General features: G+C 38.9%; 1 protein-coding gene across 2 annotated transcripts in view; it reads right to left on the bottom strand.

Moving 5' to 3' along the window:
• The window catches only part of LOC115437550 (guanine nucleotide-binding protein G(olf) subunit alpha), a 43,336-nt gene that overhangs the window by 11,147 nt on the left and 8,897 nt on the right, over nt 1-23,292 (bottom strand). For both annotated transcript variants that reach the window (XM_030160786.1, XM_030160785.1), the window contains 3 exons: nt 22,664-22,761; nt 1,290-1,344; nt 1,130-1,203 (listed from right to left, as the gene is read on the bottom strand). In XM_030160786.1, the coding sequence (XP_030016646.1) occupies nt 1,130-1,203; nt 1,290-1,344; nt 22,664-22,761 (227 nt within the window). The remainder of the gene's footprint in view (nt 1-1,129; nt 1,204-1,289; nt 1,345-22,663; nt 22,762-23,292) is intronic.

Genomic DNA, 23,292 nt, shown 5'->3' with positions numbered 1-23,292 from the left:
GTTACATGTATCTGTAATGTATTAATCACTGCAATTAATACATAATATATATAATAATTATCCAATGGAAGGATGTGAACTATTTGCTTAGCAACGTTTTTGGCCAGGGTGTATATAATCCAGAATTTCCCACAACTGACTTACAGACGGAAGTTATGAGCCTGTTTTAACAGTGTAAGGAGTAAAACGTGCATATACTGTATATTTGTATTCAGTCACAGGGCGCAAAAGTAAGACATTGTCAGAAAAATAAATATAACAAAGTATTTGTACCTGGCTACTCCCCACCCCTTGTTTCTCCAAGATCTCTCCTTTCTCTCAGATTTGTATTACTTCTTTTCCTCTTTATTTCTTAAAAGACTGCTCTGGGTTTTGTTTGACTCCTATATTTTCAGGAACAGGAAATACACTGTGTATCGTTTCACACTGACAGAACAGCTGCTGGGTTTCAAAATATAATTTGTAACTTTCAAAGCCTCTACTGAATCATGGCCTGGACAGAACAGCCAAACCCTGGCTTAAGCAAAGTAAGTGGTCTTGGTCCATATCAAATTGAACCACAGTTAGGTTAAATTCTATTGTTAAAAGTCTTCTTGGATTGTTAGGAATACATGGATTATGGGCAGCTATTGTAATTGCAATTAAAAAGAAGAACAAAAACAACAACAGGTAGAAGGAAAAATTAGCTGTAGTGGCGCACAGGGAGAGGAAAACATGCTTTAACAGAAATAAAGTGAGATAGTCAAGTAAAGTCAACTTGCAGTGATGCTCAGTGGTAGTGCGGCTGTAACAATAGCTGTATAAATAAATTTTTCCCCCATCAAATATAAACAACAGCTACCCACTGAACTGACAATCCACCAACATCAGACACAACCATCTACAAGACAACTAATGTCAAGTACAGGAAGACACAGCTGACGTAGGCGTGTCATGAAAGTTCTCTAGTGCACTTGAAAAATTCCAGAGTAAGCCAAAACTAACCGGATCACCTTTACCTAATGGAAAAAAACCACAAACCTTAGCTCAGACCTTGGTTTGGACTTTCAGGTATAAAAAGTATAAAAATATAAGACCAACGCGATGTATGGTGTCTTTATCATGTGTATATGCTAAAGGTAAGACTTACTGAAAGTTCACTTTATCTACTTGGAACCTCGTCTCGAAAATCCCTGAAGTTAACACTCGGCAGCGTAGCAGGTCCTGTAAAATAATGAAGGACAAGTTGTAGCCATGTTGTAGAAGAGTTCACAGCATGTACAAGTGAGTAGGTAAAGAGGTAGACTGACCTGGTCCGTGGGTGTGTAGTCACTCTGTCTTACAGAGTCAATTCTGTCCAGAAAACTGTAAAAAGAGAAAAAAAGACAACAATTTTGGTGTTAGGTATTTCCATTTCTGTGGGCTGGAAATGCAAAGGAAAAACAAAATAAATGCCTGAAACTGTGTGTGAAGACTTAAGACAATAATGCATAAAAAAATCACATTTAAAAAGAAAAATACAGTAAGGGAAATCCCACATTTAACCAGTTAAATGCACCTAAACACCAATCTAAAAACACAACATGCAATATCTAACACCCTATCCAGCATTTACCAATATATTGACTGTCATTTAAAATTCCATAAATCTTTGTTCATCTCATCTTTGCCGTCGTATCTGTTTAAACAGAGATTCAGAGCAACAGTAAACGGTGCAAGAGGCTGCCGCCATGTCTGACTCCCTGTAGAGGCTTGGTAGGCCCCTGTTATTACGGCTCAATGCCACAAGAGGGCATAGCTGCTCAGTCTGGGCTATTTTGGTCTGTCTCTAGCCAAAGTGATTACATAAGGCGGTTATTGTGGAGGTTAGACAGCTTGCTGTTGCTGTCTCTTCACTACTGAGAGCATGTGCAGAGATATCAGCAGCAGCGGCGGCAGCAGCAGCTGGGCCTCTCTGCAGCACAGCAGGCAGGCTCAGGACACCGAGGCTGGGGACATACGGTCACACAGGCCCCTGGATGGTCTGGATCACACCATGAAGGGAATGGCAATGTCGGATTAAGAGCCACAATGAATAGAGACTAAACTATAGTGTATTACAGCCATATGGAAGAAGCACTTAAAAAGTACATAATGTGACTTTATATGTGCGCCCATAAAACGATAAGGTTTATGTCTTGCCAAATATAGGTATAAATGTTTCCAAAACAGCCATTCAATATTTTGTAGACAATTTAGGCATTCCTCTGTCTCTTAACTATACTGTCCTGCCATTGAAGCCACAGCGGACTAAGCCAGAGTTAGAAATTAACAGGAGCACAAAGCAAAAATGCCCTTGAAAATTCAAGTCAAGCAAATATGTTGGCCAGCACAAAATACAAATGCAAAACTTTCAAACCATTTCCAAAAATGCCTTGAAAAAGTAGCTTCCTCAAGAGCATGTCTGTGAGAGTAAACTAAAGACGTAAAGTTCGACATAATGGTTCTCTAAGCACAAGTACAACAAAGCTAAGGAACAGACATAGTAGAAGAGATAAAGGTGGGTCAGGTATTTCTTACACAGATATCTCAGCCTGCACAGTGTATGAAGCTTCTATATGGGACACAGATGTGGACCAAACAGGTGTGGACAAAAACATCCTTCATTTTTCACCCAAACTGTTTGTGGCTTCAGGATGTCACAAGACAGGCAACAAGGCCACAGCCAGCATTCAACGATGCTGATGCAAAAATTAATAACTATGGTTTGGGGGATGGGGGATGACCGCTACTAATTTAGCACCAAAAGTAACACCCATCTACAATGATATACATAAAAGAGTGTTTTGGAACAAGGACTAGACATTTTCACACATAGTTCATATGCAGCAAATACATCCATGTCTGTCTTCAGCAGTTTTATTTCATGTATACTTATTTTCATTAATGATTGATCAACAACTTTATCAATAAGCAGATTAAACACTTGGCTTTTAAAATGTCAAATGATGACAAAAAGCACATCACATGTTAGCAAAGCCAAATCTAAAAACTGCTTATTTATTATTTTAGTACACACTACACTTTGTACTTATTAACCAGAAGCAGCAAGTGTGCCAAGTCATCACCAGTCTAGTCCAGAGGTCTAGAATGTAAAATTCCCACAATGCTTTTCAGACTAGATAGGAAGAGAGAGAGAGAGAGAGAGAGAGAGAGAGAGAGATACACAGAGAGAGAGAGAGGGAGAGAGAGAGCAGACCTCGACTTTAACTGGCAGCCTGACCTTTGGACCATTGTTACTTTTTGGCCAAGCTGCAAAACTAAACTGATAGACCTTAGACCTTAACCTTATCCTTAACATATACACATCTTTAACATCATTAAACACACCCTTAGGAATTTTTTGACAAGAAAAAAAAAAAGTCATCTTCACAATTAGGAAACTGGCATTGGTTGGTCTCTTAAGTATCTGACTGACATATTGTTCCAGCTTTCTTAACCTTATCCTTAACATATACACATCTTTAACATCATTAAACACAGCCTTAGGAATTTTTTGACAAGTAAGAAAAAAAAAAAGTCATCTTCATAATTAGGAAACTGGCATTGGTCGGTCTCTTAAGTAAGTATCTGACTGACACATTGTTCCAGCTTTAAAATAGACATGAAGTTTGTTTTAGTGAGGAATGAATGTAAATAAAATGTTTGCTCAACTGGGAAACATGCAGAGATGCAGTGACTGGTGGCTCGGTTTTAAAGTCATACAATGTGTTTTCTCATCAAAAGCATTTAGTAAATCTCACAGTTAATTGCATCTGTTAATTATATTTTCACTGGAATCAAGACAAACGCAACCTGCAGACCTGTCGGACACTGTGTGAAAAGTCACAAAAACACATTATCACACATGCTCCCATAGCAGACAAATATTTATTCAGACATAAAATGAAGGGGAAAAAAAACACATCTCTTGCTTTTACCCCATCACTCCAACAATGCGGGTGTATTTTTAGTGAGCCTTCCTCGCAGAAACCTAGCTAGGTTATAATTACTGAAGGCTTTGTGACTGCCATGTGACAGAAGTACTATTGGTAGAGCAATGGAGAGCCAAATATAGTCCTCGTACCCAGCAAGAAAAAGAACAAGGGATGTGGATCCAGGAAAAAAATGCAGAAAAAGATAACATTGATTACAGAGTGGCCTTCCAGATAATGCCTTATCAAAAGGTTTAGGTGCAGTTTTAAGTGACTACAGCTGTTCTGGTTGAGAGCTACAAATAGACGACCCAGGTTTCAGGTCCAGTGAAATGTGTGGTCTGTGGCGGTTTCTCCAATTTCCTCCCAAAGCAGTCCTCTATTGGCAGCAGAGGTCTTTATATGCTGTGGTAATCATCTGTTAATGCCAAAATTTGTGGATTTGAGTGATAATAAGCCAATCGCTTTTTATTCTCCTCTATTGTCTCCCTCTATATCCACAGTCCATGCAAGAAAAACTGTTCTGTTTATCCTTCAAGTCAAGTCTGGAGACAACTACAACAACAAATTAAAGATACAGTATCTAATTTGTGTTGCTAACGGTTTGGCAATCAAAACAAAAGAAATTGTATTAATGACACTGTTAAGTAGTGTGGGATCATGGGAGTTTTGTTTTCACCATTATTATGCCTAGAAATTATGCATGAAGTTGACGTAATCCATTGCAGCTTTAGTCACATTATGTTTAGGGACATATATTTTCATCTATTCCAATGAAAATAGCGGCAAATAACGTTGGCTAATGTAATACTTACAGGAAAAATATGTAGTAAATGCATGGGCAAGAAAGCTCATGTGAGGTTTGTGTTTAAGTCTATGTTACAGCAGAAACTAGTTCCATGGTGAAATTAGCAACTCACAGCCAGTGCTGTACACCGTTGCTGCTGTAGAGGACCAGAACAAAAAGGCAGAAAAACTCTGGAGTTAAATGCTCAATAGGTAGATTTCTGCCACTAGCTGTCTCTCAGTTACAAAATAGCATATGTACCTGTAACAGCTATACCACTGTTTTTATGTTTCACAATAAAAGCCCTAAACACATACACCACATAACTGAATATAGGCTCTAAGAGGATTTTACTAGTAACTTAATAAAATTGCTTGTATTCACATCATATTTAGTGATGCATAGTCATGTTATAACATTTCATTCCAGTAAAATAGCAAGCAAAGTTAAAGTCTAATCTTAGCTTAATAGCATCTGACATTAACAGATGACCAAATTGCCTATATCATTGCTGCGAATTAATAACATATTTCTTTGTTAATTCTCCACTTGTCATTTTTTTTAAATTATTTGAATGCAGATATGCTGCATACTGTCAGTTTAAATGTTAACATTCTGGATTGGATCAATTTGCAGACTGATATGTGATTATCCATACACATTACAACAAAAACTTGATTAACAGATAGGGATGGGAATCGATAAGAATTTAACGATTCCGATTCCATTATCGATTTTGCTTATCAATCCAATTCCTTATCGATTCTCTTACCAAATCTCATTGGGTGAGGGAATAAAAGAGTACAAACGGGTGTGTTTGCATTAACTGTCTTACTAATTCCTCTATTGCTGCATGTCCACTACATGGAACCAGTTCGACTCATCTCGGCTCGTCTCCCGTTATTGTGCACCTCATTTCCTTTCCCCTACCTTTGGAAACTTGTATTTGAGGGGGTACAACATTTGTTGCCCGCACCGGGACTGGAACTGGGCCCCAGCGTTCACTCTGCCGCTACATTCACAAGCGTCGCTAAGTAGCGTATCAAATACGTGACATTCCTGCAAATGAATCACATGCTGTGGACAATGTTTGAGCATATTGGAGGGATTCCACCCTTTTGAAGACATGGGAGCTTTGCAAGTGTTACAAGTGGACCTGGTGTCGTCTTTTTAGACCATTTCTGCCTCAACACCATGTGGGGCTACATTCTGACCAAAACAATGCAGCATACCCTTGACATCATGTGCATGCGCAACGAAGGCGGAATCGATAAGCAGAATCATTAAGCAGGCAGGCTAATGATTGCAAGGAATCAAGCTACTGGGATCCGGTTCTCAAAAAGAACTGGTTCTCGATTCCCAGCCCCCCTTAACAGATGCACATTTCTTTACATGTTACATATTGTACTGTTAGCATTAGAGGAACTGATTTATCTAGAAGGTAAATTAGCTAATAATGTTATATTACTATGCACATTAGCTTTGTGGTTTGCATAAGGCACTGCTCGCACACTGAGACAAGCTAAATTACAACTACGCCAGATTGCCATGTTAATAAATGGCATAAAAAAATGTAATAAAAAGTATGCAGAGGATCCAAAATACTGTACAGTTCTAAGACACTGTTTTGTCCATCCTGTAAAGGGATATGCAGCCATTGACTGGTGACCAGATGAAACATAGCATTACATTAAATAAAATGATATACGTCTAAAACGCTGGATAAATGTGATATGACTCAAGTACTCACTACCAAGACCCAGTGAGATATACTGTGTTTATACCTTTAATCCAGCTGTAGTTTTAACTATAACGCCACTGACACAGTTAATCTGTACATGGCATGTTGAATGAAAAAAATCCACTATTATCTTGTCTATCACTGTCCCTCTTGTTCTGTCTGCAGGCTCACTTGTCTCTGTATTTAGCCAAAACACATTGTACTCGTCCTGCGGGTCCGTCTGTGTTGCTATGTATAGGCTTTGTTGTGGACAGTATCACTTGACTTGGCCTGGTCTTCCTGATGAATACACACACAGCCAGAACCTCATCTACACGCACATACACCAATATGTTGAGGGACAGTTGATGCTGGGGGGCCTCAGGCCTCAGCTCCACGTGGTCCAGGTCACATGTTGCTGCCCATTGAGCAGAAACGGGTAGAGGGAAGATGGTGGTGGTGGTGGTATTAAAACACTTCATACCGGGCTTGGGGACATGGGTCACCCAGCTCCACAGGGGCTTCTCCCTGAACCAGAGCACAGATACGAGCTCTCACACCATTAGGATGCATTGGGAGAGCCACAACAAACAATTTAACAGACATTCCTAAATACAAATATAAAGCTACAGGACACAGAAATGGGACAGAGAACCAAAATCACCATAAAGCACATTTAACAGTAATACTGATTATATTTAAACATCGAAACAGAGGCCAGAATAAACTGACAAGTAACTTGAGCACATGAGCAAATGTAAGAAGGTTGTGAAAAGTCATAGGAAAGCTGTACTGAAGCTCAGAAAAAAAGTCAGGCAACCTTCACACCAACCAGCAGTACCCAGCCTCATGTGCTCATTTGATAATTGGGTTGACTTTTTACAAATAGCGGACCATCTTTAATTAGTAGAGCAGAGGAGCTGATCAATAGTTTCCATATTTTGAAGCCGCTCAGGCCAGCATAATGGACTTTCCCTTTAGTCTCCAACTGCCCAGTGACAACTGTTTAAAAACTCTCTGCTGCTACACAGGACAGCATCACTATCACACTGTTTTTGAAGCTAGTAAAGCTTCATTTAAATGTTGAAGTTTGATTTTGCCACAACAGATCATTCCTAATATTTCCTATATTTGGCTAGATAAACATTGAAATGAATGAAACATGGGGGATCTTTTTTTGTCATAGCATTATCAGAAAAGAAAAAAAAGCATCACCTAAAGCATATTAATAGATAAACTGATCTAAAACAGATAAACAAATCTGGAAAGTGGAAAAACTATAACATACAAAATACACAAAAGCCCAGTGACAGCTGTGGTCTACCACATAAAAATAAAATACATTTGAAATAACTAACACATGATTATCTAGATGATCATAAAGTTTCACAACTGACTTGTAATGTCACCTTGTGTAAATATAAAATTACAAAAAGCTGCAATTTAAAGGTTAAGAAAATGTAGGATGATATTTTCGATTTTGTGACTTTGAGAAGCTGGGGAGCTAATGTGTTAAAAATGCTGAATTAAAAGTTTTTATATTTTGATACTAGTTTGAATTTGTATGTTTCAATTGGGAAAATTACATATGATCTGTGAATATTCTTGATAACCTTACAAATAGGCTCAAATTACAATACTGTCCAGAATGATTGCAAAATCACTTTTGCATCAAATTATGCTGTTCTAATTTTTAAATGTAGACCTAAAACATCAAAATCATCAATCATTTTTTATATATTTCCATTTTCTTTTCACCAATGTCTGTAAAATATCCAAAATGCTTAAAAAACATCATCATACTTCACCGCAGGAAATGAAGAATCTACATGCTTTATTTTGTCTAAGATCTCACACTGGACATGTGTAGAACACAGACTAAGTTTTATCCTTCTAAATAATATTCAATCAACATTCAGCCATATTTGGATTATCCACAAAATAGGAAGTCAAAGTCAAATTGTAATCTAATATTTCAACTGTCACTTGAAGCTTATGTATGTCAACTCTTTGCTAAAGACACCCACACCCACACCCACACACACACACACACACACACACACACACACACCACACACACGTGACATCAGTACTAGTCCAGCAGACCTGCACAGTTCATCACATAACACAGACAGTCAGAAGTATTGAGCTGGTACTGTGCCCAGAGCCACGTGCAATGGGACAAAAGTGAAGGTGGAGCTGTGTAGGATCCCGGTCACCTGGTGGAAAGATCTGAGCCCCAGGTTCAACTCATCCATCCAAACAGGAACACAGTGCAGTTTGGGAGATGGATCTGAAACTAGACAAATCCATCAACGGCTCAGTGGGTACTTCCTAAATATAGGCCCCAAGAACGGAGACACTCCTGAAAGTCAAACCAAATCTTGTGTAAACAAAAGTGCCTGCTTTATCTCAAGGCCGCCAATTCGCCTTCCAGGGCCACATCAAGTCATGGTTTTGAAAGGTGTTGTATAAAAAATGTGAAATACATTGTAATGCCCTTTTGTCTCTGTTCATTGTCTACGTGGACCATTATTGCCTCTGCTTAAAATAGATTCAGCCCCAAATTCATTGTTTGAGTCACAGTGGGAACATGAGGACTCTCTCAGACTTGAACCTTATCCCGTGTATAGTTCTCAACTATAGTTCTCTGTGAAATTGAATTATGGGGATCTCTAAATAATATGGAAGCCTGACATCAATACATTATCTGTCAGTTTCTGAATTAATCTGCTCCAAAAATAGAAAACCAAGTAAAAATAGTCTAATCAACAATATTGAGTACGATTCAATTCTCTCCGCCCCTGTAAACAGCTATAGCCTCCATGTCAAATTAGTTGTTCCGTTTGGAAGTTGGCTGGTGACCCAATGAAAATGAGCTTTTCCTCTTTCAACTCCCGATCAAAAGTCAATAACCAATGACTAATATCAGCCAGTGGAGTCTACAATATGAGCAGAGATTGCATAACCCAAAACTGAGCTGAACAACTGACTGAACAAAAAGTGATTAGAAATCAACCAAACCTACAAAAGAGTTAAGAAAAAGTCAATTTCTAATTTTAGGATGTTGAATATGGTGGTGATGAGAGCCAAATCAAGCCAGGACAGGACCAAGAGGCTTCTACTGTGCAGGGCCTCTAGGTGCTGTTTGTGTAGTTCAAAATGTGGCCTCCGGGTGGCATCACTTCGCTCCTGCTGTACACTTACAGCCTCTCTTCCACACTGACCCTGCCTGCTTTTAGCAGCTGGGTTCCCATGGCAACCCCAGTCGTTCATACCACTCCTCTCTCTCTCTCTCTCTCTCTCTCTCTCTCTCTCTCTCTCTATCTATCTATCTATCCACCGTCTCCTCCTAAACCAGGCTGCACTTGTATCCTACCATTCCCAGACTCTCATACATCAACACAAAGCAGAACCGAGCTCTGTGATAGCTTTCCATAGTGTGTGTATGTGTGTCAGTGTATATATGTTCATGACGACAGGTTATTTTAGAGTGCTATCGTCTCACATAACCAAAAACAGAGTCACAGATTTAGTGAAGAAGGGGATAATGTAGCATGTAGTTAACTAAAGAGACGCAAAGTTACTTAGTTATGTCACCACTGTACAGATGCAGCATCAGATGTGATGAATTAGCTGTACAGTGTTAGGAGTTAAAAACCGAATCATGGAGGTAATTGATAAGGAAGTCATAGAGGAGTCCCATGAGACAGGCCTTGTTATGGAAATCCACAGTGTAAAATGACTTTATAGCCAAATAGTAAAAGGATTTCTATTTATTCTCTATATAAGGAATAAAACTCTCCCACCACCAAAAACAGAGAAAAAAAAGTCACTGCAGATTTTTTTTTGTACACCAAGATAAAGCTAGTCACAAATTACCACAGTAGTCTGCTGTGTTACTTATGGGATAGCAGCAGATTACGGGAAATGGATTTGAAGTGATTGGACGTGTTGGTGATTAGTGGGACAAAATAATGAGTGTACACTTACTGTGTTCATGAACAGGTGAGAACACTAACACACACAAGTCCTGGGGATTACTCCAGTGGTTACAATGAACCGATGAGTAGCTAGTTGGAAAACCTTCCCAGCCTAATAAAAAGTAGTAATATGCTCTCTACAGTATGCATGTTAAATTTAATATGAAATATATGCTCAGAATAATCACATAATTCTGTGTAATGTGCCATAGTAACTCAAACATCAGTAATCCAGAAAACACCCATATATAAATTTATGGATTATTCATTTGAAAATAATTAAAAAATGCCTTTCTTAATGGCTTCACGTTCTTCACATGTAGTGATGTTAATTTGCTTGCTTAGTCTTAATTAGTCCAAAACTGGAGTCTATTTGTTAAGAGTTACAAAAGAAAGTTAGGAGGTTTTACCTTTATTACTAAAAAAATGGCAATTTCTTTGCATGAATGATTTGATGATCAACAGCCACAGCTTGAAAACAAATAAGAAACAACAATCACAAGACATGATATTACACATTAGTTTAATCTGCGCCAGCTGTATCAATACATCAGGTGTGGACTGGAATTCTGTTACTAAATAAATATGTTTTAGAGCACGAGATCCTTCATAAAAACCACAGGGACACATAAGGTTTGCATAACATCTTATATTCTCTGCTTGGGACAGTTTGAGGTGGGGCCAGTATCTGTTTGATGACAGTTGGTATAATGAGGCTGTACAATCCTAGGTTAAGACCGTCTAGAGCAATAACTGATCCGACCGATTTCCTAACGAGATGTTGTGTTGGAGCCAAATGTTTACTCAAGTTAGCCTTCGAGCCAACTGCTTCAGCCAGGCCTGATGAAACACCCAACAGCTCAAACCGTCTAGGCAAACAAACTGCTGTGACAGAAAAATATAAAAGGTTTCTATATATAACTCTGTGCCCCCCTCTGACCACATTCCACAGGAGGTGAAAGTTGAGGCTTGTTTGACGAGTGACAGAGGTGGAGGAAGACCTTTTGCCTGGGTGTGGCTGGACAAAGCTAACTGTTAGCCTCCCTGTTAGCCAGGCCTACAAGCTGTAGTACAACCTAAGCTAGCTAGGCCAAACTCTGAACACAGTGTTTGAAAACCCCATGTGATACAAAACATGCTAATGTCAACGCTAACACACATGGTCATGTGCTTTTTGATGGATTTTGCATGCCTCCAAGTGTGCTGCTGCTCTGTGATAGACCGGCCTGGTAGCAAGGAAAAAGTGTGGAGCTGGGAGCCCCTGTCATGATTAGACAGCAAAATGTCTCCTTGCATGTCAACCCCCGCTTTGATCAATTCAGCTCCCCCCTCTCTGTCTCTAGCAATGTTGGGAGGAAGAAATGGTTTAGATATGTGTAAATGTGTGTAAAGTAAGGGGAGACAGAGCAGTCAGGAAAGCATATGTGTGCATTCAGACTCTCAATGATGTGTTTTATGACAGGGCATTAAAAGAAGAGGAAGGTATGGCCAGGCGGTACATAGCCGTTTACAAACGCACACACAAAACCAACACAGAGGCGTTTTGTGTCTCACCTTCTGCTACTGACCTTCCTTTTGTTTACAGCGCATTGCCGGGATACTCCCTTTGATTCGGCTGCGCACACGTGACCCTCCGCCAGTTTCTGCTCTGCAGTGCTGCTGCTAAAAATAGCCTCAGCTTGCCCTGGCTCCACAGCTAGTTTACATAAGCTCTAAGGGGGGTGGGGGGTGGATTGGGAGGGGGAGAAAAGGGAGCGACGGGGGGAGGGGGGGCTCAGTGTAGAGAGAGAGAGAGAGAGCGAAGGGGGGGGGGGGGGGGGGGGGGGGGGGTGTTCTATGAACGACCATTCCACAATCTCTGAGCAGGGAACCTGCAGCGCCACTGCTGTCCTCCAGCAGTCTATGCCTTTACACTCCTGGTCAACAGCAGGGTGTGTATGTGAGTGTGTGTGAGAGAGAGAGAGAGAGACAGAGAGAGAGAGAGTCAGAGAGAAAGGTATGTGTGTGAAGTCGGCACACAGTAAGAGACTCAGATATCCGCCATTCACCAGCCGTGCTGTGTCTCTGTTGGTCCTTTAAAATGGACGCACATTTTAACCCAAAAATAAAATTTTATAACCATAACTCCCCTCTTTAAGTAGGACATAGATTCCCATTTTCTCTGTTGAAGATCAGCTGTACAAAATTAACAATTAACATTAACATAAAAATAATCTAAACATGGTGCTAATTTGAGTAATTTGACCACAATGGACACACATTTTGACCCAAAAATATAATTTACAAATGACAACCCTTTTCTTTAAGTGGGACACATATTCCCATTTTCTCCCTTTAAGATCAGCCATACAGAACTGACAATTACACAGGCCTAAAAATAATCAAAACATCTGACATGAGACTAAGTATGATTACTTCACAGGCCATAAATGATCTCGATCCATCACACATTGTAAATCCCATTTAAAATCTGTACCTTTTTTCATGGAGTTGTGCTGGCTTTCCAATGTGGTTCAACTCATTGACGAAACTAAATACAGTTTGTCAGAGCCTCTGGTCTCTAGAAACAAAATAAAAACACAGTCTAACTAATCTTGTGACATGTAGCATGCTATGCTGCGCAGCTTTAGGCTCTCTTAACTGGTTCAAAACGCCTAGGCTGGCTGAGACATTCAGAAACTCCACAACCTAACTGCTGCAACAAGCCCAACACTTTTAAAAAGGCCCATTAGCACTTACAGTAACAGTAACTCTCAGACCCTACTGTTACGATTTGCATGTTTACTGTCCTGTCAAACACTTTCAGATGTATTAGCTATGTGGAATGACATCTCAAAAAAGGTTTGCACAGGCTTTTTGTGATAAGGCTTTGTTATAAGGGACAATATGTGTTCTCATGTGTTCTGCAACATCCTCTGTGCTGTCGCTTTCTGGCCTCAAGAGAGAACTGAAGAGAGAGAGAGAGAGAGAGTGCGAGAGAGAGAGAGAGAGAGAGAGAGAGAGAGAGAGGGAGGGAGAGAGGGAGAGAGAGTCCCAAATGGGGCTCTAACAACCTTAAGGACAGTGGTTTGTGTAGATGGAGTCCCACTGAGCTTCCAGTACATCAGATTCTACAGTTCAGCTCAAAACCACTCCTTCCGTTTCCTCAGAAATCATGCACACAAACACACAACTCCACAGATACATTCAAACACCAACGCCTGCACACAAACACACACTTCCATAGTGCTCCCTTTGATTATTCCGCAGTCAGCTGACAGTAGGGTCATCTGATTTTAGCAAGCGACACAAAGGTTTTTGTTAATCTGGATTAAGGCTTTTTATGGCTCTTTTTATGAAGAAACATTTATTTTTTTATGATTAGTGTAGTGATGATAATGATTACATTGTGTTATTACATCTCATTTTTGTTTAAAAGCCCAGATGTTGAATCTACATGAAATAAATTAAAGGGAATTAATAAACTGAACTGAAACTATTTAAGGCTATTTCTTAAGTTTGTTTAAAGGAAATGACTCAAAAACTCACATATATAGTCAGTTTTAAAACATATATAAAAAGTTATTTTTCTAAATATTTCTACTGTTTTACAAGTATTTTCTAAATTGAAACTGAATTTAATTTACAATATTAAATCAACATGGAAAACCACACTTGAGTGTTTTTATAATTATTTGTTTTTCTATTGTTTATTTTATGGCTAGTATAAACCCAGGCTTTCATTGGGGTTCCTGCACATTTACAATTATGAAATTCTATCCTCTTCTAGACTTTCAGAATTAGTATGGTTTTATAATCCACTGTATGCACTGTATGTTGCATACTGATTACACATGTTGCATTAGGTTGTAATTAATTAGTTACTTAATATTAGTAAATATTTTGACTGTGCAACTTACTTATTCCCAGTGCTATGGAAAAAAAAATTCTTGTAAGACTGGGCAAAATATCAAGAATTAGCTTCACGGAAGTCATGAAAAATGCCTCACAAAATTGACATTAGTGCTTTCTTTGGAGTACTTTCTTGTTTAACAACAATTCAGCACAAAACCTCTTGTCTTTTTGTAATATCCCAACATGAATGTCTGCGTACAGTCACTGCCTATCAACTGTGTTTTCTTTGCAATTTTGTTTTTAGATGCACCAGAGAGTATGGTCTTCTGTTAAAAATGCTGTCTTCGTGATACCTTCGGTTTCTTAACATTTCACACCAATGTTTATTTGGACTCCAGGATGAACTGCAAAGGTTTTAGTGGTCAAACCTGACAAACATTTTTTTGGTCTGTGTTTCTGGTTATGGTGCAAGAAAAATGAATTTATGGTTCTTGTTTCTAGTTAATGCACAGACACCCTAACAAGCACTGTTTTTTTTTTTTTTGTAATTGCTGGTTACTGATATTCCTCATATGTGGTGTAAAGAAAAGTAGTTTTTAGTTAGGTTGCAGTCAAATAGATCAAATTATGTGTGTGATCAGTTTGATTTTAGACATTTTCAACTTTATATTTTAGAAAACTCAACAGGAGCATACATTTAGAAACTTATTCTTCTATACTCTTTTCCCCTGAGACCAGAAATGACTGAAATTCTCTATTTTTCCATATTGTACAAGAACTGTGACTGCCAATGTCCCTCTTAAAACTATTACAGTAGGTAGAGCAGTGTTCTGATTAGCAATAAAATTCATATCACTTACCTACACACCACATAAACATCATCATTTACATAACATGCACAGCTACATGCTATAGGGATGTTGTAGTAGAGTACAGTAGATATTGGACAGTGAAGATTACAGGAAATGAGGGTAGAGAGATGAGAAATCACATGCAGCTTAGGTCCCCGGCCGGAGTCGAACCAGGACACTCTGGTTCATGGTCGGCACCATTAACCCCTCAGCCACCAGGGTGCCCCAGATACTGGGTAAATATAGACTGCGACTTTTCTGACTATACAAGGCTTTAAATGGACAACACAATGACATCCATTAAAACTCATTTACCATTTAAAATGCTTTACTGGCATCCATGAGACAAACCCCAACCAGCAGAAAAAACCATTGCTTATGCGCTAAAAATAACCTGCTAACCAATTGATGAAAGATTTGTTACATCAAAACATAAACATGCAGATCAGCTTGGACATGTAAGAAAAGACATCAGTCCCAGAGACTGTCACAATCAGCCCTATCTTCTGCTGTTATGTATGCACATTGGTTTGGCTAAAACATGAAGAAACCTAGCATCTCAACAGTGTCAGAAAAAGGCAGCAGTGACATGCAGCCGGTGTATAAATATCGCTCTCTCGGGCTCTTCCGTGAACAGAAGAGGCTCGTTATTGAGGAGAGCCACTGTTTGTGAAGCGTAGCCCCTCTGTTTCTGTAGGCCCTTCAGGGGCCGGGGCTGGCTGACAATGCCGGCCATTCTTAGCACTTTACTGCCCCAGATGACTGTGTCAGTGGCCCCCAGGCTGGTGACAGAGTCCCGTGACCAGCACTACACCCCAGCTCCAACCCCAGCCTAGGCCAAGAACCAGCCCCAGCCCCAGACATGTCTTTCACACAAGATTGTTGGAGAAAAGGATCAAGGCGTCTGACCATCAGGGTAACAAGACAACCAGACCTGTTCCTCTTGTAAACTTTTATTCAAGAAGTAAACTTAGAAACCAAATTTACAACTGTTTAACCTAAGTAATCAGCTGATAAAAGACTGTTATTGTGAATCATTAGTAAGCGCTATTTCTCATTAAAAATAAAAATATCTTGATAACCAAAACTTTTAACCAGTCATTATTGATAACTATGGTGAAAAATTATTTCATGTCGGTCCTGAATGGAAGATAAAGCAATCAGATGAATATTTGTGTTTTTAATAACTTTTTGTGGTGAGAGCATGACACTACTTTAACATTATGAATTTTCGACACTTCAATGAAAAAGGGCTGGTTCAAAATCAAAATATGAATAAAAAAGATTAAGTAAAACAACAAAGCATTGGAATATTTTGTTTTTAAAAAATCCAAACAGCAAAGAAAAAATGTATACAAGATAATTGATTTGATATTTAAACATAAAATATCTATCATTTAGCTACCTGCTGTATCAATTGTCTGTTCTTTAAAACAGAAAGAAACATTGCCGATTTAGAAGTACACACCTCAGATCTCAATAAATGACCTTTGCCCTTTCATTTATACCCTTTTATGATCAATTGCTGTGGGGTTAAAAAGTGTGAATGTGCATTGAAAAATCTACATGAAAACAATATGGTATTCGTCTCAATGTGAAGACTGAGTCACAGTCAAGTCTCATACCACTGGATGATGTGCATTTATATGTGTGTTTACAGGTATGTGTGTGTGTGTGTGTGGTCTTACAAGATGTAATCACTAGTAACTCTTAATTGGATTGTGGGGATTCATTACTGTGGAAAACATAAATCAGTGGGCTTGAGCAGGATAATCAGGGGTTGGATTAAACAGGTAGGTATGTACAAAAATTAAGGGAACTTTTACTTACTCTCACCCAAATTTTATTTGCTCTTCTAGTCTAAAAAGCCCAACTACTATCTACCATTTACGATCATATCAGACACAAACAAACATCAAATGCACTCAATTTCTTAGCTGGAACTATAATAAATAACTGATTATTCCAGTGGACATCTGAATTATGACTTGGTGCATAGCAGTGTATTGAGGTCAGAGTCCTGCACCGGGTCGGGTACCTGCAAAAACATGCAGGGACGGGTTAAAAAAAAAAAAAAAGAAGAATTTTCACAGGCAAAATTAAACAAAATGTGGGTGGGTAGTGGGAAAGGAAGTGAAAAAATAATAGAAGATTCATGGATAAAAATAATTTGCAGGACTTTTAATGATGAAGAGCATCTAATTTGACTGTGGTTGATCCACAGCCGGTTTGTTTTATTGTGAAGTGAGCCTCACATCCGGCCACAGACGTCATTGAGCAGCACATATTAGAGATTTATTGATGGCATGCGTTTTAGTCAAAAATAAAGCCCTTAAAAGTGAGTTACTGTGTAAACAATGTGTTTAATCACAGGTCGGGTTGGGTTGCGGGTCTAATATACGCGGGTACGAGTGGGTGTGGATTAAACTTGAAAAAAAAATGTGGGTAGCAGGTCGGGTTGCGTATTCAGCTTTGCGGGTAAGGGTGGTTGTGGGTTTGGAGAAGTGGACCTGTGCAGGTCTCTGATTGAGGTATATGATTTAAAAACACTCATTAATACAGACTTTTCTTCTCTCTTGTTTCATAACGCAAAACACTGAGGGAATCACCAACAACTAAAACAACAATGAAACACACTTCAGGATGATGTTAGGTTTCATATTAGTCCATATCAATAAGATTTACATTATTTAATAGAATGTCTAATTATTTCTTTCTGGTTTTAAATCAGATTTTTGATTTTGAGTAAAAGCTGAAGAAACCAGGTGGTTACTTGTGGTTTTGATTTCAACAAACACTGACTAAACAGTGGAGCATTTCAGAACAATTATAATGCCATAGCGTTTGTTCAACATCAAAATATCTTTGAGTATTTATGTTGAGGATTTATGTGGATACAGACGATAAACTTTGGACATTTTATCTTAGTGAGAACAGACCTAATGGCCTATCACACAGCAGAAATAAACAAAGGTTATTCCTGCACTCTGCCAGGTAAACATGACTATTGAGAATGTGTTTTGTGTTTTGTACTTATTTACAGATGCGGTGCTTCTGTTCCAGCTGCTTGTACACTCTAAAACCTACACAGATTTAAACAACAAGCTGCATGAGCACAGAAAGATGAAATGTTGCATTCAAGTATGCTGCATAATCCAAACATTTAATCCACAAAACTTTTTTTTAATTTGTTGTTTTCCTGTTTAAATATGTAGTGCTACACCTCTTGAACTGGCAACATATCCAGGGTGTCCTGCACCTTTGCTTTGCCAGGGGACTGCAAATGTAAATTATCCACAGGCCAACTCTGGTACGATGCATCACATAGCAATATTTATGTTTCGAATTGTACATGGTCCCAAATGAATAAAGTAAATAAGTTTGCCCATTGGGAGCTGAGACAGGCTCCAGCACCCCTGCAACCCAACGGAGGACCAAGTGTACATAAAATAAATGAATGAATGAATGAATGAATGAATGAATGCATGCTCAGTATGGAAAAAATACTACTGTCATATTGTGCATCAACTAGCCCTTTTACTTTGATATACAATATATCATAGTCCTATGTTACCGGATTAATCCATATAACAAAATATAAGTGTGACAAATTCAAATTAAAGAGTACGTTTACAGCATAAAGAGAGGGCCTGATCACACCCATGCACCTAACCCGGCATCAGCTCCATCTCCGTCCCAGGCCTCATTCTCATTGTAGGAACTTGCCCCAGCTGTCTCATAGCCTCATTTCTTCAGTTACACTCCCAGACTTCAACAGCAGCAGTTGCAGCAGCCCCATCCAGGGCATTTCTCCCTCTCTCTCCCCCCGTCAACTAAGGCCAAAGATCATACACCACTGACTGAGCAAGACACGGACAGCTATCATACATACCAGTCCTAGCAACATCTAAGAACGAATAATCCACTCACTGCAGTTAACAAATACCGGGGTAAGTCAAAGTCTCTTTTTTTGTCAGGGGATTGCAGTTAACATACTTGCCACAAAGCAAGAGGCCTGGTAGTTCAGATTTGCGTGTGAAAAAGTGTTTGATTTTGCCGTTGACACATCCCAAGGCTTTGCAATGGAACCAGTCTGCAGCGGCTGAAAATAGCTCATAATCAATCAACTGGCACATATCTGTGCTCTTAAAACGTATAAATGTGCAATGCAGAGGGTGGATCAATGGTTGACAGGATTCCAAAAGCATCGATATGGACATGCTCTTTGGCATAACAAGCACTTGCCATCGGACCATACTTATTTCCTGTGCCTTTGTCCAATGGGCAATCTAGAGTTGGGCCTGCTGGAAAAAATATAAAGCTCAGTGAAGGACAATAGAAATGAAAAGAAAGAGGTTTATCATCTGCTTTCAGTGTAACATCTGTAAATGCAATTTCAATTCTGTAGCAGTTTACTGTATGTGACTGCAGTTAGCATGCACAGTTGCTGCCTGTTCCTCTCACAAACAGCAACAACTTCCTCTTTAATTTACAATCTTATCACATTTGTGATGCAAGAAATAGGCTTCACAAACAAAAATCTGAGGAAGAGTAACATATGAGAAAGAAGGTGTAGAAAACATTAAGTAAAAAAATTAATTAAAGCTTCCTGGATTGAATGTATTCGAAGAGTATGGCTAGTTGATATAGAACAAGACAACAAACAATGTGAGGAATCAAAGCGCCATTACAGAGACACAAAACATTACAAAACATGTATTAGAAAGACAGACACACAGCTGGCTGCTGAAGCCGTCTGTGTTTCACTACTTCCAGGATAGTGACTGAGAACAGTTTGCATAGTTAAGTGGTCATAACAATAGGTGTGTGTGTGTGTGTGTGTGTGTGTGTGTGTGTGTGTGTGTGTGTGTGTGTGTGTGTGTGTTTAGACACAGACAGGTCTGCTGTCATGTAGGACAGAGTATCTATGAATGCCTTCCATCTAAAGAGTTCATACAGAGGTTAAAACTGAGAGAGGAAGTAACTGAGAGGCTATCAATCAAACATACACACACTGACAAAAGAAGCTTACTGTGATATTTCTACTGAGTAACAAGTTTTTACAAATCATTTGAAAGGTAGAAATATACATCACATGAAGCTGGAAACTAGCACCAAGATTAAATTACTTTACACACCGGCTGTATAAACTTGTTAGCTTGATGATGATTTATTGACCAAACATGTGACTCGTCACTGGCTGCTAACCAATCAGAAGAAGCGACACAACATCCAGAGGGGTAGCAGCAGGAGACAAGCACTGACAGCAGGGCAGATGGGGTAATCAAAAGGGTGGAAATGGATGAATTCGGGGGGGAGCATCCTGGGTTTTAAAATAAGCACCTATGTATATCATTTATTAGGGTCTTTTCTCATTCGTAACTGTTGATATATACCATTAGAAATTTGATGCAGGGCCAGACAGAAGGAAACTTCAAAAGCAATGAGTAAACTCAAATACACACACACACAAAAGATCACCATATGAAATAACAACATTGATTTTTAACCCTTGTATGTTTTCCCCTGTCAGAGGACCACTATATTTGCTATTCCCAAGCCTTAGCAGTTTTAGCTTTGACAATGTATGATTTAAGCTTTCAAAGGACTCAGCATTCAGTTGTGAACCAATCCAAGTACAAGATTTTTTGAATACAATAATATTTTCTGGTGTCATCATTACAGCAGAATATGGACAAAAATAAATACTTGCTGTTTTTCTTACCTACTGTGCAGCTGTATCAAACACATATATACTGTATGTGTTTACAGAAAGAGACTGACTCAGTGCAGCAAAGACAAACACAGGCCCTGGACTGTAGCAGCTCCACCTTACAGATTCATGTGACTCTCCAACCATCACCTGACTATCTCTTTCTCCTTTCTATGGAAGCTGCAACCAAAGACCCTTGTCCCGAAGACAAATTTATGTTCAAAGCAAGGGGGATATTCAGAAAAAAATGAGTACAGACACCATTTGTCTACATGCAATATAGGATTTTAAATTAAGAACATCCCACGTAACGCTACACCCATGTAACCTGGGCTCATAAGTCACTGACGGTAAGACAATAATTCCCAGTTGCTGATAAAATGTGCCTTTGACCGAACCCCGACAGATAAAGGAAGCCAACCTTTGGGATGGGAGGGGACAACCTTCAGCAGGTTGCACTCCAAAGTCTGCACCATACATGTCCACATATTTACATGTGAATTCAAAGGTGAGCCAAAGAGGAAACAGAATAAGAACAGTGTAACAACTGAGCAACTTTGCATATCCAAACTTCCTTTTAGAGGCAACAGAGGGGCCCTATACTTTGTGCAACCAGTAATCTATGGTGACGAAGGTTAGCCTGTTACAGTTATTAAAGTTCATGAAAAGCACTGAAAAATTACAAAAATAAAATGACAGTTCTCAAAAACTAAACAAACACTGCTGAACATCAAAAACATAACAGAAATTCAGGTAAAATCAGTTTAGTTTTCCCCCAGTCCTAATACGTTCAAGATGTAGAAGACAATACTTAATTGACCTTTAATACACAGTGGTTTTTGTAAAACACACTTCATGTACAGTTTAACATTTTCAGCTTCAAATCAAGGATGTTCTTATAATTCCTGAAAACTAAACTACAAACAACCACTTCCACAAAATAAAAATAGAAAAAAAACAAGACTGAAACTAAACTGAACTCAGAAACCAAACTCTTTTTATGCATTTAATTAAGAGAACATTTTAATAATCACTAATTATTAAAAATAAAAAATTACACAATACCAACCGTCTGATGGTGACGCAAGGTACTGTAGGAGCCTTACAAACAATCTGGGGCAGCATTAGGCATCAGTTCCTGTACCTTGCTAAACTGCAGTTATCAGTATTTCCTAACTACAGTATCTGGAGCACAATTGTATTAAGAAAAACTCAATACTGATGGCAGCCAAAACCAAATGATGACCCACATAGATTCTGACAGCCCTACACACACTCAAATCCAGTCTGACTCCACTTAAATGATACATCCTAACAACACTAATATTACTGATTTACATCCTAACAAACAGTAATATTACTGATTTACAAAAGTCTACAGGTAAACATCACACTGATACAATTCCAGTGAATTCAACAGTTGTTCATTTTAATACAGACCAGAGCAGGTTTTGCATATCGCCATGGTGAAATGCCAAACACTCTTCTGACGTGAGGAGATATATGTATAATTTTCCAAAGGACGAATACGACTGCTGCTGCTTGCCTTGCCACACCCAGAGTAAACATATCTCTGCCATATTCATATATGACATGACACCAGAACACACTGCAGAGCTTTCACCTCAAACATGACACAAAGAGGAGGACGGACAGAGCAGGGATGTGACAATAGTTTACAGGCTGTAAAAATAAACCTGCTTGCTTGCCTAGCTTATGACTGCACAAATAAGTGATTGTATAACACAGTGATAATGAACAATATTTTTAAGCCCGCATGTATCCCAAGCTTTAAAATATCACCACAACAAAAAAAGAGAAAGATCTCAGGATTTGAACTCACTATTGTGCACAGTCGATGAGTTGGTACTCATTGGACCTCTCGAAGCAGGCCTTCACTCCTTCGTCATCCCACAGCTTCTTTGCGTGATCAAAGAATTCCTGAAGAAAAATAAATACAGACATTAGGAAACAGACAGCCATCACCATACCACGTAATAAACAGCACAAAGCTACAATCGTGTCATGGTAAAATCCCTTTTGAACACACTCAGTATTAATACATGAACAGATATTTGCCTCCACTGCATTAAAATAAAACTAAATCTGTCAAATGACTGGTACCTCTAAACTACAGCTGAACCGTACATGGCAATTCAAGTCAAGCTGCAAAAAAAAGTACTGGCAACAGAAACACACCATCTACCACACATTTATCATCTAAAACCACGTGTACAAGTTTTAAGTGGCCTTAGTGCGCATATTTCTAATTTTGGACACAGCCGGGCTAGCAGATTCACTCTGCTTACAGTTTTTAGGCTAAGATAGACTAACCACTTGGGTTTTGTTGTTAGCAAACAGACGTAAGATTGCTATCAATCCACTCACCTAATCTTTGAAAAAGAGCAAACACACACATCTCCAAATGCTGAAATAGTCATTTTAAAATGACAGAAAATAGTAATTGTAGAG

Source organism: Sphaeramia orbicularis, chromosome 17 (genome assembly GCF_902148855.1).
Source record: "Sphaeramia orbicularis chromosome 17, fSphaOr1.1, whole genome shotgun sequence".
NCBI lineage: Eukaryota > Metazoa > Chordata > Actinopteri > Kurtiformes > Apogonidae > Sphaeramia > Sphaeramia orbicularis.
Note: the sequence above shows the minus strand (reverse complement) of the source record. Positions and strands in the feature narration are given on the sequence as shown.